General features: G+C 35.7%; 1 protein-coding gene across 1 annotated transcript in view; it reads right to left on the reverse strand.

Moving 5' to 3' along the window:
* Positions 1 to 158: 158 nt before the first annotated feature.
* LOC142342469 (MAU2 chromatid cohesion factor homolog) overlaps positions 159 to 26,785 on the reverse strand; it is a 53,251-nt gene continuing 26,624 nt past the window's right edge. The window contains exons 8-17 of the mRNA XM_075393807.1: positions 21,476 to 21,549; positions 20,757 to 21,026; positions 18,552 to 18,629; positions 16,464 to 16,529; positions 16,103 to 16,186; positions 15,986 to 16,032; positions 15,594 to 15,671; positions 14,904 to 15,018; positions 3,721 to 3,945; positions 159 to 550 (exon numbers count right to left, since the gene is read on the reverse strand). Coding sequence (XP_075249922.1) covers positions 473 to 550; positions 3,721 to 3,945; positions 14,904 to 15,018; positions 15,594 to 15,671; positions 15,986 to 16,032; positions 16,103 to 16,186; positions 16,464 to 16,529; positions 18,552 to 18,629; positions 20,757 to 21,026; positions 21,476 to 21,549 — 1,115 coding nt within the window. The 3' untranslated portion in view covers positions 159 to 472. The remainder of the gene's footprint in view (positions 551 to 3,720; positions 3,946 to 14,903; positions 15,019 to 15,593; positions 15,672 to 15,985; positions 16,033 to 16,102; positions 16,187 to 16,463; positions 16,530 to 18,551; positions 18,630 to 20,756; positions 21,027 to 21,475; positions 21,550 to 26,785) is intronic.

The raw sequence follows: 26,785 nt of genomic DNA on the forward strand, positions 1-26,785 counted from the left end.
TCAAAGGCAACTTAGAACGTTTCATAAATAATTCACAGGTACAGATGTAATTATCCAATAAAAAACAAGCCCATAATTTGACCGGAAATGGAGGAAAACTATCCAAATGACTTTCTGCTGTGCTGTTAAATGTCTAAAGTAATGAGATAAAAACAATGTTTCCGAGATAGAATAAATTCAAATGTCAAAACAGAGCAAATCAATAAATTTTCGCACTGCCATCAAAGAAAAAAAGCGTAGCCACAAAGACAAAGATACAAAACAACTCAAGTTCTGATAAACTAAATATCTATATTTACAGCTGCTGACTCGGAACAAAAATTAAGCTAGGTAATACAGACTAAACTGAGAGGAAACAGCAAGTTTCTAGCAATTAAAGTTTTAATAACTTGACCAGTTTTATCTGATTGCTATTGCAGACTTCAATCAGGGTTTCAAAGATTAAGGAAACTCGTCAACCCATGATCCATTGTCACTGAGCTGAAGATGAGGAGGGCTGGGTAGTCATGGTAAGAGCCTTCAGCTTGTCAGGCAAAGGTCCGTGCACCCACTGAAACACAAGAAACAATAAATAAAAAAAATCCTGAAAAAAAATCACGGGTAAACTGGGAATGGTGATCTTGTGAGATTCTATCAGCGTCTTACAAGAGGATACGTCGTCTTACAACATTTTCTGACAGAATATTACAAGATAAGCATTCTGCTACAGGATTAACTTCCATAAAATGATATCCATGAATACAACTAGCACCGCATCGGATTACTTACAACGGTAAAAAAAGCATTTTGTACGATCTTAAAGGATATTTTGGAGGTGACAGAAATGGAGAAAGTTTTGAAAGCTGGTTATAAAATCACTCTAAAATCGAAAACAATGAAAAAGATTACAAATGAGAGAAACAAAACAATAGGCAGTGGGTTAGATTGTTATTTTACAGAAAACTATAACTTAAAATGGCATTACTGTCCGTTGCTACGTATAGTTATTGGCACGTAGTTATTGGTTTTTTAAGAAGCGTGTAAATTTACTCGAATTTGTTAGCATAGCAAATTCCGTTTTATAATGCCTACTTATGGGCGAGTTAAGTAGAATCCGATATCTCTAAATGTGCCAATTTGTACATAAAAACAATGTACATGACTCTAATGGCTATCAGAGTTTCCTATAGATCACTGGTATGATGAAATTCAACCCATTTCGGTGCACTTTTTCTGCAGATTTCGGTACTCATACCTTTTTATTACACAAAATGGGCGAAGAGTTAAACTGCTGACGCCTGTGAATGAGAGCGAAATTTATATCACGAAAAACGAGGTGCAAAAGCCACTCGAGAAGTCAAAACGGCCAAGAATTTTTATTGCAAAAAAAACACACCCGGCAGATTGTCGGAAAATAGCCACCGTTTGTTCCCATAACCAAAATTGGGATTGAAAAAAAAACACTAATGAAAAAAAAAAGATTTTTGTACACAAACAATTTAAAAATGCGAACTAATTTGATGTCAATTAGGATCTGAACATACTCCTGTTTCGTAGTGAGAAGACACAAGGACTAGTATCAAAACCAATAACCATTAGAGATGGTAAATAAGAACAAACGAGCATCTAAAATCGGGCTTCATGGTTTTATCCGGTTTCTATTTCTGATTTCGTTTTTTGATACTGACTCTGTTCATTTTGAACTTCTTTGCTGCGCAACTGCAGTCTAAAAACACTTTTAGCAGAAGGAGAGAAGAGTTAAACTAGCCTAGAGAAGTCAAAAAGATTTCACGCAGAATGTTGAACAAGCTGTGAACTAAGGTAAAGCGAAAAATTTTTATTCGACGAAGTAAAAAAACATAGCAGGACAAGTCCTGACGTACGATTTAAAGAATTTTCATTGACTACACAAAAACTAGAGCTAGAATGGACTATGAGTGAATTGGGAAAAAACAGAAAATCAATGTCAAAATGCCGCATGTGAACACAAAACCATTAGCGAGATATAGAAATTTGGTTCAAACAAAAAACGGCTCAGAATGAACAATGAATGGATTGGGAAAACAATTTAGAAAAAATTCTGATCCAAAAAACCCAAAAAACAGCAAAAACGAAAGTGCCGCATTTGAACAAAAAACCATTAGCCAGAAAGCAAATGTTGGTTCAAACACCGTTTTCTCACTCTACTTAAAAAATAGCGAAAAAAATTCATGCCGCAAAACCAATCGCTTTTTCCTTCCACTTTCTGTTTCGGCGTTACCAAAATCAGTACTCCAATTTGACAAAAATCATGAAAATGTGTGAACAGATCTTAAAAAAAAGACAGCGCCCCAATACAAATCAAATTAATTGAATTGTAAAAAAAATAGGAGCGCTATAATAGCCGGTTCAGAACCTGAGACGGCTATTAAACATCTTGAGAATAATTGCTTCAAATTTCGTTCGCGAGCATTTAAAAACTGTTTGCGAAATAGTGGGAAATCAGACGGGATAGAAGGAGTTGAGCACCGTCGTCTACTTGATATTTGATGCTTGATTACTTAGCGAGCGAAACACATGCTTTTGCTTTCGGTCAACTTCTCACATGATGTCAACATACATGGTGCTTCTCTTTCAAGATCAAGTTATGGTTATGCACAAAAGTGAACAAGTGTTCCTGATGTCAGCTCAAAAATTCAAAAAAAAAATTTGCTAACTGTATATTTTTTCTGATTACATTCTGCTTGCAGCATAGTTCAAGTTTTTTACTGAATATTTCCACTCCAATCAAGTTACTTACACTTACATTATAATTCATTATACGTGATTACCAACTTTTGTGGTAAAATTTGTGGTAAGATTACTTTCTATAAAGCAATGTTTTCTCAGTTGAATTTTTGATATATAATATTGCTACAGCAGATGACCAAGTTTTCATCAGAACAAAATGAGAATTTTTCCTAAGTTCTCTTACGGTTATGCGGAGATGATTCAGGTAGCAAGAGTAGGGGATTGAGTTCTTCAATTGAGAGCACTTAACATCGTAGCAATCGGAATTATTTTTGGATGCGAATACTGGTGGCTATCATGATTCCATTTTAAAAGCCGCCATTGTCATCAAATTACTTCAATCAAAACAAAAAGTTTGGCAGCTTAATTGACTGACAACAAATTGTCAACGTAAACACTGGAACATAACCGAAAATTCGACATCGAGTCTCAGCAATGGATAAAAATTCTTTTAACCGAAAACTTTTGTCATAGCATCTCCATATTAAGTAAAAAAAAATAAATTTCTTCTAATAACTTTATTTTGTGCTAATAGTTTTGATAATAACTTCCGGCCCTGACGTGTGTGACGAGTTTAAGCAATGCGAGCATTCCTTTAACTCCTCGGGGTAACCATTGTAACCTGGGTGTCATTTAAATTTAAAGAAAGCTGATGTGCTCGTTTGGCATCCTCTTCCGCAATGCTGGAAAATTGCTACTTTCATTTCATTTGTGGCTTCGTACATTTTCCGTTTGTGCCTGCTTGCCTGCCTGTCTCAGACCCCCCCCCCCCAAGCTTACGAAGCCTAGAAGCTTAATGGGTGCATATCATTTACACTCCCCGTATGCACGTGAAATATTTTTTACATAATGATTTACTATGTAACTTAATGTCACGTGCACTGTAATTGGGGAGAGCATAACTTACTGGGGGGGGGGGGCACGAACGGAAATATCCGGGGATTCATATTTTGTGACAACAATATTTCATACCTGTATCATCTCATGTTCCGGCAGCTTTGAAGAGTTCAAGAAGTCAGTGAGGAGCTGCTGTTTGACACTGCTGTGAACGACTTCTGGACTCTGTTTCAAAGCAATGTTGCTCGATCCAGGCAGCTTGATTGCATCTCCCAGCAGAGCGGCAGCCCATAATTTCACGTGAGAATCGGGCACCTTTTCCGCCATCTTCAAGGCAGGACAAACTGTGTCACAACACTCCTGAAATCAGACAGTCAAATTTGCCCCAAGTTCAACCTGTCACAACTGAAGTGAAACTTTGTTTAATTAGTCTAACTTAGTTAAGTTTGTTTTTAAAAAATGTCGACCAGAAATATCTCAAAACAGAAAATCTTTAGTCTCCCAAAATTTTTATTTTTGCTCCATTCTTTTTGTTTTTCATCGAAAATCTTCCTTTTTCAGAAGAGCATGCAAACGAACTAATGTGCTTTTTACATTAATAACTATATACAAAAGGGACTGACTATCCATTATAACTATTCAACGTAATTAACAAAATATCGTCATTTTCAAATAAATAACCAGGAAAAAATTTCCGATTTTCTAGGTCGCTTTGATATTTTTTAATCAACCAATCACGCAAATAAAATGATATCCAATTGAGTAGCTGACGACTGCTATTTAAAAACCAAAATAAGCGGTTTCAAAATTTGTAACCAACTTGTATGATTCTTATACTAAATAGGCTCCTATTGACGAAACTTTCAAACTCACCTATAATTTTTGATACGTGTACAGTAATGAATGAAAATCTAATTGGTAACTAATTGCATTAAAGTCCCTAAGCATAAAAATTGCGGAGTGAAACAAAAAATTGCAATTAGCATTTACTTCATGAAGTTTGGCATCTAAATTAGGTGAGCAGTTAATAACAAAACTGAGCAAATCATGATTTACGCTAGTTGAAACTGTTCCCGTAGAGTTTTCTTTAAACCACGCATCAGATGTATTCGAAGAAAAACTGAACCCAATTTCGGAGCGCTCATGTTTACACTTTCAGTATTAGAACAAAATAATATTGAACAAAAAAACTCCAGCAAAAATCCGGAGACTCCCAAAACGAACCGAAGCTGCGTACTATTTTAAAACGGAAAACAAAAAAAAAGAAACGAATTGAAAATCGACCTATTTTTCTCGTATGAAATTGGGATACAAATTCACAAATCAGACCCAAAAACGCATAAAAATTACCCGGTAGATTGCCAGGGAACTGATTCTCATAACCACATTGATACTGACAGAACATAAAAAATGAAAATTATTTTACAAAATTTATAGCTGCGCGCACGTTTGATCGAAACTTGTAAATTGACATATACCTATTTTTTGAGAGAACTGAGCGATTGGTACCAACACCAATAAGCAATAGAGATGATAACTAAAATTTTATACGAACAAAGTTTAAGAAGTACCAGGTAGCTAAAACTCGGCTTAATGGGTTTATCAAGTTTGTATTTCCCATTTTTGTTTCTGAAAAGCGATTCTGTTCATTATAGATTGCTTTGCTGAGCAACTGTTGTTTAATACAGAATGAGCGAAAAGTGAAACAAGCCTAGAGACACAAGTCCAAGATTTCACGCAAAACGTCGAAAAAGCAACAAAATGAGGTAAAGCAAAACAAATTTCTGTTCGACGAGGTAAAAAGCATACCAATACAAGTCTTGAACTACAATCCAAAGAACTGAACGAATTAATGACCAAAACTTACACTTTTTTCTAGCAACATCAACCTCTCTTGTTCAACAGAGCATACGACATTCAATACGCAAAAGTAAACAAAAGAATCTGAAAACAAATGAAATTTATTTTTTCAAAAATTACTGCCCCAAAAATCATCGACATTAACAACACTTTATATAACTATTGACACTACGCATCCTTAGAATGCGTACACTATAAAACAACCTTGCAAAAATCAATGAGAGACAAAAATAAAAAAAATCGCAAGAACCAAATTTAGCACTCAGGAGGAATCTTTTATTGAAAGACAGTAGGCACAACAAAAATATAGCATGCAACTTTAGAAAAAAATCTTTTTAAATCGTTTCCCAAGAGCTGAAGAAGGACGAAAAGAACACCTAATAAAGGCAAGATTCAAAAATTCACAAAAACATTTGGTAACTAAGTCATAAAAAATAATATCTAGCAACTAAAGTCGATACACTAAAAGATGTAGACTGCACTACAAATGGAATGCTATTTTCGAGATTAAGTTCTCTTGGAGCGTTCTGGCTACCTAGACTCCAAGTAAAGATTTCATCAAAACTGTTTTTTGGAGAATTAAATTTACCGTGTGAGGGGCGGTTCTTAGAGTTTGACCCCCACTTTCTGGCTCACTGGTCACTAACTTAGCAATTCAATTCACCGAAGCGATAAGATCTGTTCCCTTTGATTCAATGGGTATCCTACTTTAAAGTAAGATGGTCTACAATTGCAAATCAAATAGTGTTGGAAGAAGTTCCAAGATTGGAAGCAGGGTCCACATTAATGAGAGCATTTTCTATAACCACGCAATCAATGCAGCTGTATCGTTCTTGAGTAGTCACCCTTTGTTCAATTATAAGGTTTTCTTGTTGCGCCTTAATTCGCTCTTCCTCATTTAAATAATCGATTGCTAGGTGAAGAATCTCTACGACAAAACCACAAAAAAGGAAACAAAAATAACCAGACTTCTAAAATCCATCGATATTTCTTGTCAAATTAAATAGTGTCAAAATCATGGGAACCATTGGTATGCATTCAAGCTACTAAATAGATTCCGTTATGCCTCATTATCATCCGATGAGCCATTTCATCAATGCACGTATTCAATACGCAACAAATTGCTACAGATAAACATAATAGGACACCGATATCAAAGACGTCAATTGCCGCACGAGAAACAAATGCACTCTCAAAAACCAAAAAATTTGTTCAAATGCAAAATTCTCACTCCACTTTAGGCAGTTTGAAAAAAAAATACTCAAACCTCGCAAACCTGATACTCATTTCCCTTCGTTTAAAACTCCGGCTTGACTGAAGTCACTTCTCTAATTTGGCTTCTCACTGACATTGAAATGTCAAACAAGTGTGAACAGATCGAAAGAAAAGACAGCTCACCAAGACAACCCAAATCTTTGGATTGTAAAAATTAAAAATAGGAGCGCTATAATAGACTGCTGAGACGAGGGCGAAAAAGACCGAATAGGACTACTCTAAAGATCTTAATAAGATCTCACATCGTTAGATCTGATGTCCTCAATCAAGTTTCATTCAGTGAGACTAAATAGAATATAAAGTAGCGGTTATGTGCGTGCAGAAGGGTATGTGATCAGAGGCGAGTAGGTAGAGGATTTGGGTTAGACGGATAGAACAAATGAATCCAAAACAAGCCAGAGCCGCCAACCTCACCTCTCCGCCTGGAATATTACTGCCCAATTTGTCCGCAATTGAATTTAGTTTGTGAGTGAACTCAGAGTGTCGTGAACTGCTAATATACTGGTAAATATATTAAATTGGTCAATTGAAAAACACAGCCGGCAAAACGCCGGAAAATAACCGCCGTTGACACGTTTGACGCACACCGCGGTTGAAAAAAAAGTCAAAGAAAGAAAGAAAGCGACAGAAAATTTTTCTAAAGATTTGCTAACTTAACTTTTTCAGCTTTACTGTGTGAAATGTAAAACGAAAATAGAGCGTCAGAAAAAAAACACGAGACACGACCTGAACTAAAATTCCATGAATTTTCATTCAGCAAACAAACATCTAGACCTAGATTGCATTATGAGTTGATTGGAAAGATCGTTTAGAAAAAATCCTATTAAAAAATGGAAAAAAGTAAAAACCAAAGCGATAATGCCACATGTGGACGAAAAACCACTAGTGATAAAGCGAATTTATGTTCGAACACAATTCTATCACTCTACTTAGAAATTAGAATGAAAAAACTTCACGCCGAAAACCCACTCAACTTTTTCAATTCACTTCGTTTCGGTGTGACCAAAATCACGTTTGAACTCAACAATTATGCAAATGCGTGAACAGATCTTAAAAACATAGCTGGAAGAATTCCGGAAACGACTCGAAGGTGTCTTGGTCAAAAAGCAGCCAATCGAATTAAGAAATGCTGGTACCAAAGAACCTGTACTTAATTTATAATGAAACGAGCATTAAGCTTAAATTAAGCAACAAGTAAAAGCAATGAAAACAATAATTGTCCAAAAATGGCCGAAAAGTCTTAAAACCTTAAATTCGTTGAAAAACCTTCAAATTAGCGTAAAACTCCCTTTAAATACCAAAAACCTTCAAAACGCGATCAACCTGAAAAACATAACTTTATTCCAAGAAAACCTATTAGACAACATAAAAATTTCAAAAAAACCCCAAAAAAACAGCTTGAAAAAGCCGCACGTGAATAAAAAAAATTTGCTTGCTAGCAAAAAAATTTTTCAGACATACACTTCTCGCTAAGTTTCAAAAAAGGCATGAACAAAACAACCACTCTCTATTTTCTCCGCTCTTCGAATTTGTTCACTGAACAATTTTTTTAAACTTTATTCACTCCCTGAACTTTATTTGCTCGCTCACTTATTAAAAAAAACAGAAAACCATAAACCTCTTCGAGTCTTAAAAAAGACAGCGCCTCAATACAATTCAAGTTCATTAAAATGTCAAAAAAGAGCGCCTAAATAATAGCCGTTGAGAGGCTGACGGCGGCTATTAAACAACTAAAAAAAAGCCGCATAAGAGACTAGCATGACTAAAATATTTATTACAAGTCTCTTTGCGAGCAATTAAAGACGTGTTTAATGGAAAGACGCCGTTAATTTTGACTTAAACATGACTTAAAAAATTATAGGAGGAAGTCTTTGAGCAACATTAGGTTCAATGTACCGAATTCATGTAAAATGTCTGGTCGCCCTTTAGCGATGTGGTTGGCGCCCGCTGTTCTGTTTAAGGCTACTGCTCTTGCAACGTGAAGGAAAGGATATACATGAGCAGAGAGAGAGAGAGAGAGAGAGAGAGAGAGAGAGAGAGAGAGAGAGAGATGGGACAGGGAGGTGCTATTTTAAGTGACGAACTAACATTGGGAGGGCGACTAGTTCAAGCGATTCCCACACCACCCCGGGCAAACCAGCAATGCGGCACAGACCAAAGAAAGCAAGGGTAGATTAGAGACAGTAGACCAGAAAGGGAGCAACGCTATTCCCCATCACAGTATATAGACAGGGGTGGTTTAAATGAGGTTAGTTGTTCCGCTAGACATCAAAATAGATACAAAACAGAGAGGGAAAAGAAAGCAACAAAATAGTGCAAAGCTGATCCAAATTAAGCTCTATTTTCTCCGCAGGCAAAAAGTCACGCCCAAAATGGAGTCAGTAATAGCTTCATTAAAAAGACATCAATTCCCTCCTCGTGAACAAATTCAGCACTTCAAATTAAAATTCAAACGGTTCCCTCTAAATATTGACGCGAATTAAACAAAGCGGCTTAGACTTCAATTTTCATATTCACTTGTTCTCGGGTAAAAACACGACTCAGAGGATAAAAGAATAGAGAATTTAGACAACGTAAAAATAGCGGCTTTCTTATTAACAAACTAAAGATGGAAAGCAAAAAAATGAAAAGACTTATAGTTCTATCTCAATTAACCTGACGAGAAAAAAATTGCAATTGAGTACCAAAAATAGCTGTAAGAACATAGAAAAATAGTTAATCGGAAACCTCTCTTCACATTTTTCCCATTTTCCTCTAATTGTCAACCACAATTTAATTATGCTACTGATAATTAAGAGAAAGTCAGCATGGAACAATGCTTACACCTCTCAGTTTTCTATTTTTATTTTTGAGAGAATCAGAGGCAAATTTGTCTGACCGCGCTAACAAAAAATGTTCTAATTTAGCAACGTAGACGGCAGGCTCCGGAAAAACTATAAGAAAGAAAGAAAGAATTAATTTCAATTTCTAACATAGCCGGCAAATTGCCGGAAAGTAGCCGCCGTTGACGCGCTTGATGCACATCGCGATTGAAACAAAAAGAAAAAAAGAGAAAAATTGACCAATTTTTTTTTCTTGTTTTTTCACTGTCAAAATGTGCTCTTATTTGGCGCGCAGCTTTAATTAGACTCTAAAACTATACTAAATTTAGCTTCTAAACCAAAAGCTACTAAGCTTAATACCAATGTCAGCTAGCAAACACTCTAATAAACTTTAATAACCTAATTCTCAGTGACTTAATGACCGGCATTTATCGGTTTATCCAGTCTCTTTTGATTTTGCTTATTCACCACATTGCGTAATTCAATGCGTGAAAGAATTTAACGTCCATTCAATTGAAAAAGTGAGCGAGTAGCTAGACGTGAAAATCGTGACTTATGTAAAACGAAGAACGTGATCAAACGGTAAAACGAATTTAAAAAAGGAGAGGCCTTAAATAATAGCCGTTGAGAGGCTGACGGCGGCTATTAAAAAGCAATAATAAAAATAACTTTCTGCGAAATCGCAGCGGAGCAGCAGTAGACTTTCAGTTTGCAGAGTATTAACAGTAGCCTGCTCTGTCAGCTGTTCTTTTCTATTAAGAGGCCTGCCAGTCGTAGAATATAGAACAAAGTAGACGAAGAATTGAATTAAAGAAGTTCACGCTTCAATCTATAAAACCTATCTATAGGTAACACAAACTATTTTTCTCGAAAAATCAAATTTTTTTGTCTGTAATGCCTTGTTATTCAAAGCCTTTATTATATAGGGAGTCCTTAACTGACCTTGAAAGAATTTAGAGGACAAAGTGAATTTTAAAAAACCTTAATAAAACTCAAAAAGGTTAAGTCATTTTTGAGCGTGAGTCATGAAAATTGTAAGAAATACTCTCTTGGGGTTAGTGAGTATAGAAATTGCTAAATGTACGCAAATACTCATCAAGTTTGTGAAAAACTTTGATCTACTCTTTTGAGGTTCAAAATTATTTGTTTATATCATTCTAAGATTCAAACTTAGTTGTGATAATGATGGTTACTTCTTTGCAATTGAAAACGGTTTGTGATCAATAACTTCTTTTGTTTGCGCTTGCTTAGGTGTGTATGTGCGTTAACTGTTTCCGTGCTACGCGTGCATGCGAACATTTGTATGATTGGGCAAAGTGCCTCTTATTTAATAAAAACAAATTTGTTTCTTAATTCGAAAACTGATTCAGAAAAAATTTTCACGCAAGGAGAAGGATTTGAACAAACAAACATACCCGTCAGGTTGCCGGAAAATAGCCACCGCTGATTCCCATAACTCTATTGGGATCGAAAGAAAAGAAAATAACAAAAATTGATTTTTGTATAAAAACATTTTTAAGTGCCATTTATTTTGATGTCATTTCGTAATTGAACATACACCTGTCTCTCAGTGAGAGGCTACAGGGTCTAGTATCAAAACCAAGTAGCATCATAGATAGTAACTAAAACTTATGAGAACAAAGTTCAAGTACCGGGCATCTAAAAATGGGCTTTATGGGTTTATCCCGTTTCTATTTCTGACTTTGATTTTTTTTATACTGACTCTCTTCATTTTGAATTGCTTTGCTGAGCAGCTGCTGTTTAAACGGACTTTGAGCAGAATGACCGAAGAGTGAAACTAGCCTAGAGAAGTCAATTTCACGCAAAATGTCGAAAAAGAGGCAAAATGGGTAAAGCGAAAAAAAAGTTCGACTAAGTAAAAAAAATAAAATAGGAGCGCTATAATAGCCGGCTGAGAAGATGAGGGCGGCCATTAAACATAAACCGACTAACGTCCGAAAAATTATTCTCTAACAACAGGCGAGGCAATTAAATTCAGGGGCTGTAAGCTGCACTAATTTTTCTTTATGGGTGCAAAAACTCCGACCGGGGAGGGATTGGAACACCGACCTGCCGAGTTCTCGACAGGCGCATTAACCCCTTGGCTATAAAACTCTTATGATCTCCTCTTTAACAGTCACGATGCTTAGAAGAGCATGGTTTGTCTCGTGAAAAAATAGGCAACGACGGCTAACTATCTGGAAACAAAGCGATTACAGAGATAGCGGGTGGGCGCAAGCTTGCGGAGTTACGGGTTGAATGATGTAGAGTGGGGGATTGTGGAAGTGGAGTCAAACTCTAAGAACCGCCCCTCACAGCATGAATTCATACCGTATAACAGTTTAGGTGAGTCGCACATTTAGAGAATAGTGAGCCGTAAGGACCTGAGAGAATTTAATGCTATATCTGTTCATCACCTTTTCGAGTGCGAAGAGTCAAATGGTCAGACGAAAGAAAAACGAACGAAAAACAAAACATTTAAATGTTCACCAATTTTAAAAAAATAGCGCTTAGATTGCTTTGCGAAAACAATTTAACGAAAGACCATAACTTCACATTTAAATAGCCCGGTAAAGTTGACTTTAAATTAAGGCAATAACATATTAAACAACATAAAGAATCAACTTTGACGCAGTATGAAGAGCCGCGCGAAACTAATTGTTGAGACCCCTGGTTAAAAATACCCAGCGACGAAAGGCATATAAACTACCGAAACCTAATGATCAAATTCTTTCCATGTTCAAATCAATATTTCAAGGGTTAGTAGTTTTCAACTACTAAAATGTTTACAAAAACCTAGTAAGAGTGACCCAGAATTCTAGAAGTCAGTCAGATCTTTGACTTATTTCCGCGTGAAAAATACAACAGCGCATTAAAAACAGGCTCCGAAAAAAACCTAAGCTTCCAATAGAGGGAGGTGACGCGACTATAAACTTTTCCGCCTTCAACCTGAAGTGGAATAATGCTGAACTAAGTTCTCAAATGAACTTAAGTTAGTTCGTGTAAAAATTCTTCTATGAGTGACGTAAATCAATGATATACACCTGGACAAACTTCTTATAGAAAAAACTTAGAACTAAACATAGTCTGCAGATTGCCGAAATAGCTGCGAAAGAATAGACCTGCGTGCCATATAATAGAGATAGAAACAGATACAGATCTAAATTGGAAAAAAAATCGACGCCACTCAAAAAACTAGGTAGAAAACATTCAGCGATAAATTAATAAAGCTTGTTAAAATTCATTCCGCAGAAGCCTCTTATTATGGACCTTTACTACACAAATGAGTTCCTTTGACCTTAAACTAATTCAAATGAAACTTAAGCTTTAAAGTGCAAAAGTCATTTTATTGAGTGAGGTAAGTCACGTATGATGAAAATCTAATCACGCAAATAACCTAAAAACTTTTGCTAAAGCGAGTGAGAAATGACGTCACGTGCGCAAATGCCGTCAGAGAGAGGAAGATGTAATTCAGAAAATTTGACTTTTTCATCTTTGCTGTGTGAACAAATGTAAAACGAAAAAAGAGCGTCAGACGACGAAACAAAAAACCAAGAGCACCGCAATATAGCTTCGCTCAGCTTACAGCTATAAAAAATCCCGACAGAAAACCAATCCTCACCTTCAGTTCGTACAAAACCTCTCAGACCAATAATAGCCTTGTTATCGCTTTACGTCTATTAAAGAACCCGGTCAGAGTGAGTTGGTGTGGGGCGTGTAACCCAAATGCTCAGTTTTCCACAATTTTTTTTGGAAAATGAATTTATTACTGTTCAAGAGCCTTCACATATCACCTTTTTTACTTCTAAAGGTCGCGAAATGCTCGTGAAATTTCCATGACCAAAGGAGAATTCAGGAAAGTAGCATGAGGTCTTTGTTAAGACATTAGTTGATTTAAAAAATGTTTAACACCAAAAAGCTCATCATGCATATTTAATCAGCAGTTTTGCATGCTCTAATTTATGATAGTCACATTTTAATATAAATAAATATTACAAAGCAATTGAAAGATATATTAAGTGCATCAAGAGATGAACACCATTGCATAAACTTAAATTTTCATACTGGAACCCAAAAGACATCCATTTACCTCTTCAAGTATTGTTTCTTAATTAGAAAACTTGTACAGGAGCACGAATTGAATAAACAAACATAAATCAACTAACATAGGATGAGTTGCTTTCGAATATGCGAGGGGTGGGCAATTTAATTTCTTCAGTGGTGTAGAAATTTTTTTATGGGTGCAAAAGCTCCGGCCTCATAGGGTTCCGAACCGACATCTATAAGCTAACAATCACTTTTATATTAGTAGCAAAATTCCTTTAGGAATAGAAGCAATTGAAATCACTCTAATGAAGAAGTGAAGCGTGAAGAAGTCACTCAAGAAAACAAAGAATATTCTAGAACAAACAAAAATTTTGCTTAAAAACACAAACATTACAAATAACTGCTTCAAACTTTGCTCGAAAGCAATTTTAAAAATGCTTGGTATCAGCTAACTTAATCAAGGATAACTTCAAATCATTAACACAAAAATGTCAAATAGTTGGAAATTTAATTTTAAGCAACACGAAAAATATTCTTTCTGTCTTCACGGAACTTTTAAATTAAATTGAGCCTGCCCAAGCAAATATCCACAAATATCTTTCCATCTAAAAATATAACCGACTAAACGTCGGAATAACTGCTCTCGAACGACTAATGGGAGCTCTAAATGAATTGCAGCCTCCTTCAGTCCGGGGGGGGGGGAGGGAGCCTAAATGGGACTAAGAAGTTCAATAGTGGGCTTCAAATAACCACAATATAGGTTAACATATACCACTATTAAGATTTAAAGTAAAAAATGACACCAGTTTCTGTGCATTTTTCAGTTGACTTTTAGTATTAAACAGCCGCCAATCGAGTTCAGCTGCTTGAAATTTTAATTGAGAGAGAATTTTAGATCACGCGAATAGCAAAAGTCAAGGGCGTAAAAGTCACTCGAAAAGTCAAAATTGTCAAGCAAAAAATTTGCATAAAAAAGACCAACATGTTTACAATAATTGCTATGAACTTCGTTCAAGGGCAATTAAAAATAAAAGCCAGACATGCATTACAACACTAATTATTGCTCGCAAATGGTTAAGAGTAAATTAAAAATTCTCAAGAGTAAAGTTTTCAATCTAACTGAACGGATACGCTGAAAAACAGTTATCGAAAATATACTGAATGTACTGATGAGTTAAGATCTGTTAAGTATCCATAACTCTGAAGATAAAAATTTGTTTTTATAAAAAATTTCAGCTCAAAAATTTCAGATCAGATTTCAGAATTCTTACAACTTTCTATCTGCCCAAAAGACTGGGTTTCTATTGATCTGACCTTTCCATTGGTGGTGGTCATGAGGTAGACATGTCCGAGTAGAACAAATGAACAGGTTGTCAATCTACTGATGTCCTCGTTGTTCGATATCTTCACTGTCTCGCGGATAAACATGCTAAAAACAAACATACAGTTCACAATACTAACACAACAAATAAAATGCAACAATCCAGTCAGACATGAGATATTTAAAAGTCACTAACGGAGGCTTCCATGAACATGGACAAATTCAAGAACCCTAATTGGAGTGTCATATCTACAAATTATACATTATAAATGTAAAGATACCAAACTTAAAACGAAGCGTATGCTGTTTTAAACGAAGGATCGCTGTTGGATCAGATGAAAGCCGCGACGAATTGTGCCACAACCACTGAAGTTTTCAAGAGGCTGAGAGAGAGAGAGAGAGAGAATTGGTCGCCGATGTCAGATGATATGGCACGCAAAGAAGAAGAAGATGCACATACCATAGGTTTTTGCTGCATTCTACTATCCCTTAAGAATTGAATGTGCTGCGAATCCTAGATAGCTTTGAAAAAGCTTTGAAAAAGCACAAATAGCCTGGTTGTTTTCTTCATTTATTTCTGACACTATTTTTTGCTTCAAAGGATCGCTGTTCGGACGAATGATAATCGAAAAAAGAAAACATTTTGTAATATTTCAGTTAGAAATTCACAAAAGACCACTAACTGGCAATCTTGAAACTGGTTAGTGTAGAAAGCATGAAGACTTCTGAGGAAGTAGGCAGCCGCCTTTAGAATTTCAGATCTAAACAGAAACATCGTCTCTTCCACGACAAATATTGTCACATCCTCACAAAGAACTCTTCTTTCTCCAACTAACGAGTAAATAAATCATAGACAAGTGTTAAACAGGTAAATAAAATAAACTGGAGTTATTGTGATATTTATTAGTATTTGTCGTGCTATGTATTTGTGTACTAGTTTAACTTGAATATTTCCAGGAAATATTGACATATGATAACTGGTCTATGTCCTCCCTAAATTTTATGAATAATCTTTCCTAAATTGAAACTACATAAATTATTTTTTTAAATTTGCCAATTATTATGTGGCTCTTACGGTGATGGGAAGTTCTGTGGATCAACAGTAGACAGAATTTTCGCCGTCTAAACAAACAACTAATCTTACTAAGATCAATCGAAGTCAATCAAAATGCGGTTTATTGTTTGTGTTTACCTCATTGGGTCTAGTGCCTGCACGTAGGAAGATCACAGATAGATTGAGAGCCGCGAATATGACCAGATCTTTATTAGTTGCAGTCTGAAACAAAAAAAATTTCAAGTAATTATCAAAAAAATTTCGAAGAATAAGCAACCTGCACAATATCAATCTGATATAGATTCTCGAACTGTTTATGTACTCGATCTAGGGTTAATCTAGAGCCATGCCCGTTAAACATTTAAACTGGAGATCATTGATATTTGGCCCAGCATGCAAGACAGCAAAACGTAGCTTCAAAAAGGTTTACTAATAAAGTAGGAACCCTTAAGAAACAAACAAACAAACAAACAAACAAACAAACAAACAAGCTACTTACAGTGAGAACAGACTGGAATTGTGCTTCGGCATTGTCCATTATGTTCATGGTCATCGAGTACAGTCCCTAAAGCACACAGTAGTCACTACTTGAGATCAGAAATAATCCATTCATAACACAAACACCAATCAACTTATCGATAATAATGATAATGATTGAGGCAAGAGGCCACATTACAACGTTAGCCTGAAAAATAATTTATTAAATTTTATTTTTCGGCATTCAGCGTGTTGAGAAAAGTAGAATTGATTAATTTTGTACCCCAAGCACGTTATAATACTAATCAGTTTGTTAAAAAAAGCGACACATAGCCTGCAGATTGCCGGAATAGCTGCGAAATAGACTTGCGTGCCGTATAATAGAGATAGAAACAGATACAGATCTAAGTTGAAAAAAAATTGACGTCGCTCAAAAAGTTATATTAAAAAACATTCAGCGATAAATTAAACATAGCTGGCAGATTGCCAGAAAATAGCCGCAATAGCTTCGTAGATCTGCAGTCTAAAAAAACAGTAAAAAAGACAGACCAAAAAAAATAGTCTTTCCATTGAAGGCTGATATGTTATATTTTGATTATAATTCTGTATAAGTTTTTGCTGCCTCTATTAGCTGCTCTCAAATAACCTTCATTTAGAGTGATACACACCCATTTGACCTTATCTCTTTGAATTAAAGTAAATAAAAATCAATTTCAAAGTGAGGAAGTCATTTTTGAGAGTGACGTAAGTCACGTGTGACCAAAAATTTAATCACGCGAATGAACAAAAAAACTCGCTCCACTAAGAGCGAAAATGACGTCACGCACTCACGTCAAATGAAATTGCATGAACGAATGAACAAAAAGTAGATTTGAAGTGGTTGTGACGTCATATGGTCGTAACAAAAATCATGACGAAATAAAAAAAACCAAGAGAAATCTAATCACGCAAATGACTAAAAACTTTTGATAGAGACAGTGAGATATGACGTCAAGCGCGCCAAAAACGGTTGGTGAGAGGAAAAAGTCATTCAGAAAATTTGACTTTTTCAGCTTTGCAGTGTGAACAAGTGTAAAACGAAAAACGAGCGTCAGACGACGAAACAAAAAAACATAGCCGGAAGAATTCCGGAAACGACTCGAAGAGTCGTCTCTGCCAAGCAAATTACTATTTGAAATGACTGGCACCTACTTAAACGCCTGATAAAACTTAAAACGAATTAAGTCAAAAAAATGAAAAATAGTCCACAAAACCAATTGAACTAAATAAATTATCAAAAACCAAATTGAAAAATGAAGTTAAAAACAAGGACATTTCAATATTTAGCATGCACGTTTTCCCTGAATTTCAAAGACCTATTACCAAAAAAATCAATTGATAAGAACACAATCTCAATTCCCTGACAGTGCACAGAAAGACTTATAGGCTTTAAGCCTAAAATGCAAACAAAAAACTTAAAAAAAAACCTTTGAAGAAAACAGCCAAAATGGAGTTAGTACGTGTGTATAAAACAATTATCAGATATACAACAAGGAATAAATTATTTTAAAAAAATTGACTAAAAGATTAGAAATATTTGCCGATTTTGCTCTTGAAACGCATTATTAGGCTTTCAAAATCATTTCCGCATCAATTTCAGATGATTACATATTAATGCAGCATCGATCAAAACTTATTTCTACATAAACCAAATAATAAAATTGGGGCAAATGGACGAAGAAACGGCTAAAACTGTCATCTTTATTGTCTATTCTCTCAAAAATATTTTTCAAAATCAAAAAGTCATTCACTGAACGAAGCGCCTGATCAAATAAATTTTCTTGCTCAGAAAAAGTTAGTTCACGTGGCAATTTTACTCACTTTTGGTTTTAGGTCAAAACGCCGTTTGAATAAATAGTAATTCCGGTCAAAAAAACCAATACTCCTCTTCGAGTCGTAAAAACCAAGAGCACCGCAATATAGCTCCGCTCAGCTTACATCTTCGGAGCTATAATAACCTGATCAAAAAAGGTTTTATCTCTCAAAAAGCTCTTAGTTCGCTTTCTTTTAAATTGAATACCAATTATTTGAGAGAAATAGCATGTGTATTAACTTGTAATTGTGTACTAACCAGCAGCATGTGGATTTGAGGACCAAATCTCTCGAAGAAGTTCTCGATTCTGCTCCCAATGGACACCACTTGAGCCATCTGAAAGTGTGAACAAGTTTACATCACATTCAAGATATATAACAGGTGATCGTTTGTTTTTAAACCATCGATGATTTTTGAAGGTTGCGGTTTCATTGCGAGTAAAATATTACGTTTTAATTGATATGGTGCTGACATTATACCACACATACTTCGCCTCTCATTAACACAAATCGCAACAGACGGATTTCAAAAATCAAATCGGAAGCATTGAACGTCCGACCTTTGATCAAAAGTCAATCTATAAAAATAATAATCTTAATAAAATTGATTAAAAAATTGTTTTCCAAATCTAAAATAGACCAGATTTGCAGCTCAGCTCAGAACTTACCAACACTTTATGCATTTCTTTGAGTAGTAAAAATACCAAAAACCATAACTCCTCTGAGCTCCTAAATATTTGCCGCTGAGAGGCTGACTGCGGCTATTAAAAATTATAATCTAAAAATTGATTTAAAACAACTCAATTTTAAATCAAGCCATTGAATGGAAACCAGTTTGTTAGTTAAAGAAACTCAAATCATAACTATTGAAAACTTAAATGCAATTATTCAACAGCACTTTTTGATGGACAACAAGTTTTCAGCATTTCAACTTCGTTCGAGAGCAATGTTCCAACAGGTATTTGAAGGGTAACATATTCGCAGTTCGAACCCAGCTGAGAACTGATGAAACCCTGGATGCAATTACTAAACATACCCGGCAGATTGCCGGAAAATAGCCGCCGTTGATTCCCATAACCACGATTGGGAAAATAGCCGCCGTTGATTCCCATAACCACGATTGAAAGAAGAGGAAAAATAATAAAAATGATTTTTGTAGAAAAACAATTTTAAAGTGCGAACTATTTTGATGTCATTTTGTAGTTGAACATACTCCTATTTCGTAGTGAGACCACACAGGGGCTAGTATCAATACCAATAAGCATTAGAGATGGTAACTAAGAACAAAGCTCGAGTAACGGGCATCTGAAATCGGGCTTTATGGGTTTATCACGTTTCTATTTCTGATTCCGTTTTCTGATACTGAGTATGTTTATTTTTAATTGCTTTGATGAGCATCTGCTGTCTAAAAACACTTTTAACAGAATGAGAGAAGAGTGAAACTAGCCTAGAGAAATCTAAAAGATTTCACGCAAAAAGTTGAACAAGCTGTGAACTAAGATAAAGCGAAAAATTTTTATTCGACGAAGTAAAAAAGTCCTGGCGTACAATACAAAGATTTTTCAATGACTAAACAGAAAAACTAAACCTAGAATGGACTATGTGTGAATTGGGAAAACCAATTCTAAATCAGATAAAAAACAGTAAATCAATGTCAAAATGCCGCATGTGAAAAAAAACCACTAGCGAGAAATGAAAATTTGGTTCCAACAAAAAAACAAGGCCTAGAATGAGCTGTGAATGAATTGGAAAAACCATTCAGAAAAAAAATCCGATTAAAAAAATTGAAAAAACGGTAAAAATCAGTGAAGAAATTGCCGCATGTGAACAAAAAAACCACTAGCGAGAAAGCGAATTTTTGTTCAAACACCGTTTTCTCACTCATCACGCCGCAAAACCACTCGCTTATTCGCTCCACTTCGGGTTTCGGCGTGACCAAAATCACAATTTAATTTGACTTCAAAAATCATGAAAATCTGTGAACAGATCTTAAAAAAAGACAGGGCCCCAATACAATTCAAATTTTTTAAATTGTAAAAAATAGGAACGCTATAATAGCCTGCTGAGAAGCTGAGGCGGCTACTAAACATTACTAACATCACAAAAATTGCTCTCGAATGACACTCGGCGCAATTTAATTCAGGACCGGTAGCCTAGATCAATTTTTCTTAATGGGTGCAAAAACAACAGCCGAAGGTTGGTTTCGAACTCCGACCTCCCATCTGAGTCCTATTATGTCACCTCGACGGAGAAATTCACCACTCAGCTATCAGGGCCATGTTCTCTAGCCTCTAGCAATCGGTTTTATTTGTCATAAACCAAGAAGAAGTGCGTGAAAAAGTCACTTGATAGGTTAAAGATTATTCTGGAAGAAAAGCGCAAAACGGTGAAGCGAAAAATTTGCGTTAAAAAGACACACACGTTTACAATAATTGTTTCTCATTCGAGGGCAATTAAACGGCACCTTTTTGATTGCCAGTTGTTTCTGTCCCATCACCAAGTCACACTGTACTGCACTCTCGATCAACATCACATGCAATTTCAGCAACAACTGATCATGGAGAGAGTGGTTACTTCCACCCCCACTTGTTGAGGTACTGCTCGAAGCTGATTGGTCCTGCTGATCAGTGAACTCATTGGATGAATTGAGAATCTCAATCTGACTCAGAGCCTTTTCAGCGTACTTTTTGGCCTTTTCTAGGGAACCCCCGCTTGAGTGATGGATTACTGTGATCTGAAGTGAAGATAACATGTCACTCACTATCTATCATTAAAACTCATCTCTAAAATGGAAAATTAATTGGAACACTTGCCCGCCTGATCGTTATCTTTAAGTATTTTATTACTTAATTATGTATGCATAATATTAAAAAAATTAAACTTAAAATTCTCATTATTATTTACTAAAAATTCATATTGAATCTACTAAGTTTACATTGAATCTTTTTATCCAAGATAATTACATTAGAGTTATACATTAGAGAACAATCATTGACTTTAAAGGAAGGTATCACAGTGGAAATGATTCAACAAACTCACTGTTTTTATACCTCATCTTAACTGTTACGTTCAATTAATTGTACAGGAACGTGATCATAACCGTTAAATTATATTTTATATACTTATCATAATATATATTTAAAAAAACACTTGAAAGAAAAAGACGAGTAGAGTAGGACTAACAAGATAAGCCAGTATACACATGTGTTCAGTCTTCATCCACTGGAACTGTTCGGCAGGGTTCTTGGATCGAATACCTTAAAAAAGCTTCATTTCAAGCATTAAAAGATCTCAGCATGAAGATTAAATATAAGCTAGCTTTTTAGAATTACTGGCCTATGCTCTAAGATGAAACGCGTGGATACGTTTCGAGAAAAAGGGCAACATTAAGTAACTCGCATGTAAATATGCATAGTAAAGCTCATGTTCATGTCGAGGGTTGTTTTTAGACCGTTCAAAGCATTGACTTAATTCTTTATAAATTAATCGATTAGACTACAAATAGAACAAAAAATGGCGTATTGACTCTCTGAAATTCAATAACCCCTGCATTGATGTCATCAAAAGTTCAAATAAGAACATATCTTCTCGGAAAAATTTCTTTTAGAGCTATATTATTCCTAGTTCCTAAAATCAGTTATATAAACTTAAATTACCTTAATAAACAAATAGAAGAAATGCAAAAAGTGACCCAAAAAACAACAGAACAATGTTAAAATTGCTGATACCTAATATCACTGATATTCGAGTGATCACGTATCTAATTCTAGTTCTAACACAGTACAGTCATCAAAAAACCGAAAAATTAGAACCAAAAGGAAGAAAATTAGGAATGGAATTGCAATCAAGACGCCTCATTAAATCATAAACGGACTAACGTACGATGAACTGCTCTCGAACGCCAGACAGGGGCAATTTAGTTTAGATGGGGTTTACAAATGTTTCACGGGTGCAAAAAATTACCCACTGAGGTTCAAACCCTGACCTTAAGGTTGGCAGCCTGACATCTTTACCACCACTCTACAATTCCTTTGATATCCTTTCGCTCACAATCGCTTTAAGCAAGGAACTTTATTTCAGAACGAAAACGATTTAGGTTACTACTACGACTTGGAAAATAAAGAAAAAGTGTGAAAAAGTCACTCAAGAAGTCACAGAATGTTCTAGAACAAAGCGCAAAAGCGTCGAACGAAAATGTTGCAAAAAAACATAGCCAGTAGAGTACCGCAAATAACTCGAAGAGTCATGCAATTTAATCTCCAAATCAGAAATATCAAAAAGAGAGCCGGTCATCTACCTATATCGGAAACATCAAAGAAAAAAATTAATGCCTAATCGAACTAGTGTTTTGAAAAAAAGCAGACGCACTTTTTAGATTGAGCGAGTGGGTTGGTGTTGGGCGTAGGTTGGCAGGAAGGGGTAACTTGGCGAGGAGCGGGTAGGTATATCGGGGGAGGGTAGGTAGGTGGGGTGGGGGTAAGTAAGTGGGTGCGGGGGTACGTAGGCAGGAGAGGGAGGGGGGTAGTTAGGTGAGAAGGAGGGGTAGCTAGGTATGTACAGGTGAGGGTAGATAGATGAGGGGTAGGTAGGGGAGGGGGAGTGTAGCTAGGTGGCGAGTTCTATAATTGGGATACGGAGGCGGGACTGTTATGGGGAGAAAGCTTCTCAAAACGTCAGCAGTGCCTAATCATTATGTATTAGTACCTACGCTGCTGTCAAACATTGTTCGAATACAGAAGTCAATGTTCTAAAACAGACATTGATGTTCAAAAACGAAAGTCAAAAGTACAAGCCATGAACAAACTTGCTTCAGCTAAAAATAAACCTTGTAAGGATCCCAATACTCCTCCTGAAGTCGTAAAAACACGTTTACAATAATTCCTCCATACTTCGTTCTAGAGCAATTAAACAACCGACTACGTCAAGCAAACTGATCTCAAATGACTGGCAAGCGGTTGGCTTCGTCAGTAACTAGATACTGTTTAGAGATGCTAGCTTTAGCTTATATGAGGGGGCGTAGGTGGCGCGGAGGGGGCGTGGTTCCCACATCCACTCTTTCTTGATTCATTTCTTTCTCTAAAATTTTATTTTAATTTTTTTAAAGAAATATTTTCAAACTGCTTTAATATTACTTTTAATTAAAATTCAGAATTCACAAAGTTCACAACGAACAAAGATTATTTTCTTTGTTTCTACACGAAATTCAGGTAGTTTTAATAAAATGCACAAAGGATTCAAACATATCCGACTAATATGGGGTCAATTTCTCTCAAGCGACGTCAGAAGCTAGCATCGGCTTGGGGAGGCTAGCTTGATCAGGTGAAGGAGGGGTCGCGATTGCGGGGTTACGAGTGGAACGAGGTAGAGGGAGGAGATATTGGGGGTGTGAGTCAATCTCTAAGAACCCGCCTTTAGTAGACAACAAATTTATGTCTCATCAATAAGTTCCAGGAAATGCCTGCTTAATGACTAGTGAGATGTATGTCCTCCGGTCTTTACCTGTTTAACCCAGTAACGCTCAGACGAAAAAAACAAGACCAAAAGTTAGTAGTACGAAAAATTGCATTAAAAAAGCAATCAGGACTAAAATAATTGCTACAAACTTTGTTTGAAAGATATTACTTAACTCAAAACTATGTAACAACAGTTTGACGCATAAACCCATGGAATCTCAGGACAACATAACTTTTTTTATCAATGTGCACTAGAAATTGCCATTTTAATGTTCAGACCTCATTCTATGATTTGAGGCATTATGATTAATTCTGACTACATTCACCCTTCGCGGAATGATTTTCTAGTTTGTAACATTTTATATTTCTCCAAAATGTATCAAAATTGCCAAAAAAAACGAATCAAAAAGTCGAACCTCTAATTTAGAACAAAATATTTAGGTTAAAAAGTTGAGCAAAATTCTTACGCAAAATACTTGTCGGTTGTCAAATATTAACGACAGAGTTAAAACATCAAGAAATTACCCCAAAAAAATTCAGAAAAAAACCGTTTATCTGAGATATCACAAGGGTGCATTTATTGAAAAACTTTCAGGAAACAAGCAACAAACTAAGATTCATTCCCCGCTCTGACAAACACACACTTTCGAGGGTCCTCCAGGATTTGGTTTCTTAAGATCTATATAAGCTTATTATACATACAGTCAATCAAAACATTACCAAGCATGTTTTCAACATGTACAGAAGTTTTACAATCTGATAAGATCCGAAAAACTAGAAACGATTAATCTCGCATAGAGATAATGAATTCAGCGGTTTTTAGATAGGATTTAACTCATCAATTACAACAAATAGTTGAAACTGGTTATTTTCTCCGAGCGCTGCCGAAGACATGCATTGAAGCTTTGCCTAAATCCGGCCTAAGTCTGATTTCTGCTGCTCAATAAGACTCCCTTAATTTTTCAATGTTTCAGAGTGAACGAAGTGCTAGAGAATTATTTTTTGCACCAGCTAGATTTAATCTCACTTTGCTGCTTCCATCTTCTTTCCAAAAAAACTGAAAACAATTTTCGTAATTTTTGCAAAAAAATAGGCCTGATATTTTCTCGCAGAATTTCAAAATTAGCCACTTTATGAAAAAGAGGGAGCACAAAATGCTACCTAGTAGTTGTCGCTGTGCAACAAATTGTTCTTTTTCTGTTTTGTTAAAAAAACATTCGTTGGTGTTCTTAACTAGAACAAATTGATAGCACTTTGTTTTTCACCCAATTGTTCTCACTCTTTCTTTTTTCACACAACGGGCTCAATGCCCACAATTTTATTTCCCTTCTTCATAACTTTTTAAATTAGAGCTTCCCATTTGGTCACATAATTGCGTCCCGTTGCATTTGGAAACACTTGTATAAACACACTTAGAGTGCAAACTGTAGAAAAGATAAGGACTTCAGAAGCTGTAGGTTGTCCAGTCTGCAATCCTACACCGTAAAAACAAAAAGATGACTGAGGTTTTACGAATGACTAAAAGAAAGTCACAATAACGACAACTGCTAGCTCAGATTTGCCTCTGGGGGTAATGTATGTGGGGGGTGGGAGGGAGCGGGGGGGGGGGAGGGGGGCGTGAAATGTGGAGGGAGTCAAACTCGAAGAACTTTGTATCTTTGAATTTGTATCTCCAAAAGATTCGGGGCATCGCATACTTAGAGTCTAGTAAGCCAAAAGCCTCTATGAGAATTTAATGCCCTCCGGGCGCTACCTGTTCAACCCCCCTTAGTGAAGACGAAAAGTCAAAAAAGGTCAGACAAAGAATCGGTCAAGCGAAAAGTAGCATAGAAAAGACCACAGGACAAATATTGCTACAAACTTCGCTTGAAAACAATTTAAGAAAAACAAGTTTTCACCAAAGGTCCGTACAAAAAGCAATGTGAGCGAAAATTTTAAAAGCAACAGACATTTGCTCATCCATTTGATCAATTGCAGGTAAAAAAATTTCCTCTTGAGTCCAAATTACGCGTTTAACAAATAAATTTTGAACTCCTTACATTGAATTTAAAACATTCGCTAGCCTTGGAACTATATGAAGCCGATTATTAACATCGCCGGAAAATAGCCGCCATTGATTACCATAACGATTCCGATTGAAAGAATAAAAAATGGAAAAAAAAATTTAATTTGATTATGTTGTTACACATACTTGTTGTTTCAAAATGAAATGATAAAGAGACTCGTATCAAAGAATTAGAGATGGGAACTAGGACTCATAAAAACAAAGTTAAAGTAGCTGGCGTCTAAAATAGGGCTTTATAGGTTTATACGGTTTCTAATTTTGACTTCGGTTTTCGACATTGACTCAGTTCATTTTAAATTGCTCTGCTGAGCAACTGCTGTTTAAAAGCACTGAGCAGAAAGAGAAAAAAATAGCCTAGAAAAGTCAAAAAGATTTCACGTAAAATGCTAAGCAAGCCTGAAACTAAGGTAAAGCGAAACTAATCTCGATTCGACGAAGTAAAAAAACATTGCAGAACAAGTCTTGACCTACAACTCAAAGAATTTTCATTGAATAAACCAAGAACCTGACCTTGACTGTACTATGAAGAGATCGAGAAAACTTTAGAAAAAAAATCCGATCCAATAAAGAAAAAAAACTAAAATGCAAAATGAAAATAAGAACAAAAACCACCAGCAAGAAAACGAATTTTGGTTCATACACCGTTTTTTAACTCTACTTTAAAACTACAGTGAAAAAAAAACTTCATGCCCCAAAATCAATCGCTCGCTTTTTCGCTCCACTTCCTGTTTCGGTGAGACCAAAATTGCTACTCCAATTTGACTTCAAAAATCATGAAAATGTTTGAAGATCTCAAAAAAGACAGAATCTCAGAGACGCAGCTAATGGCAAACTGACAATTGCACCGCAACTTAATGCCCTCGGACACAACCATTGTTTCTTTTTTTCTACCAAAAACTTATGCGGTCCGACAAAAAATTGCTTAAAAATAATTTATTAAATCATTTTGATTTAGAAAGGAGGCCTTCATTTCGT

This window comes from Convolutriloba macropyga, chromosome 7 (assembly GCF_964194025.1).
Source record: "Convolutriloba macropyga chromosome 7, txConMacr16.3, whole genome shotgun sequence".
Lineage (NCBI taxonomy): Eukaryota > Metazoa > Xenacoelomorpha > Acoela > Convolutidae > Convolutriloba > Convolutriloba macropyga.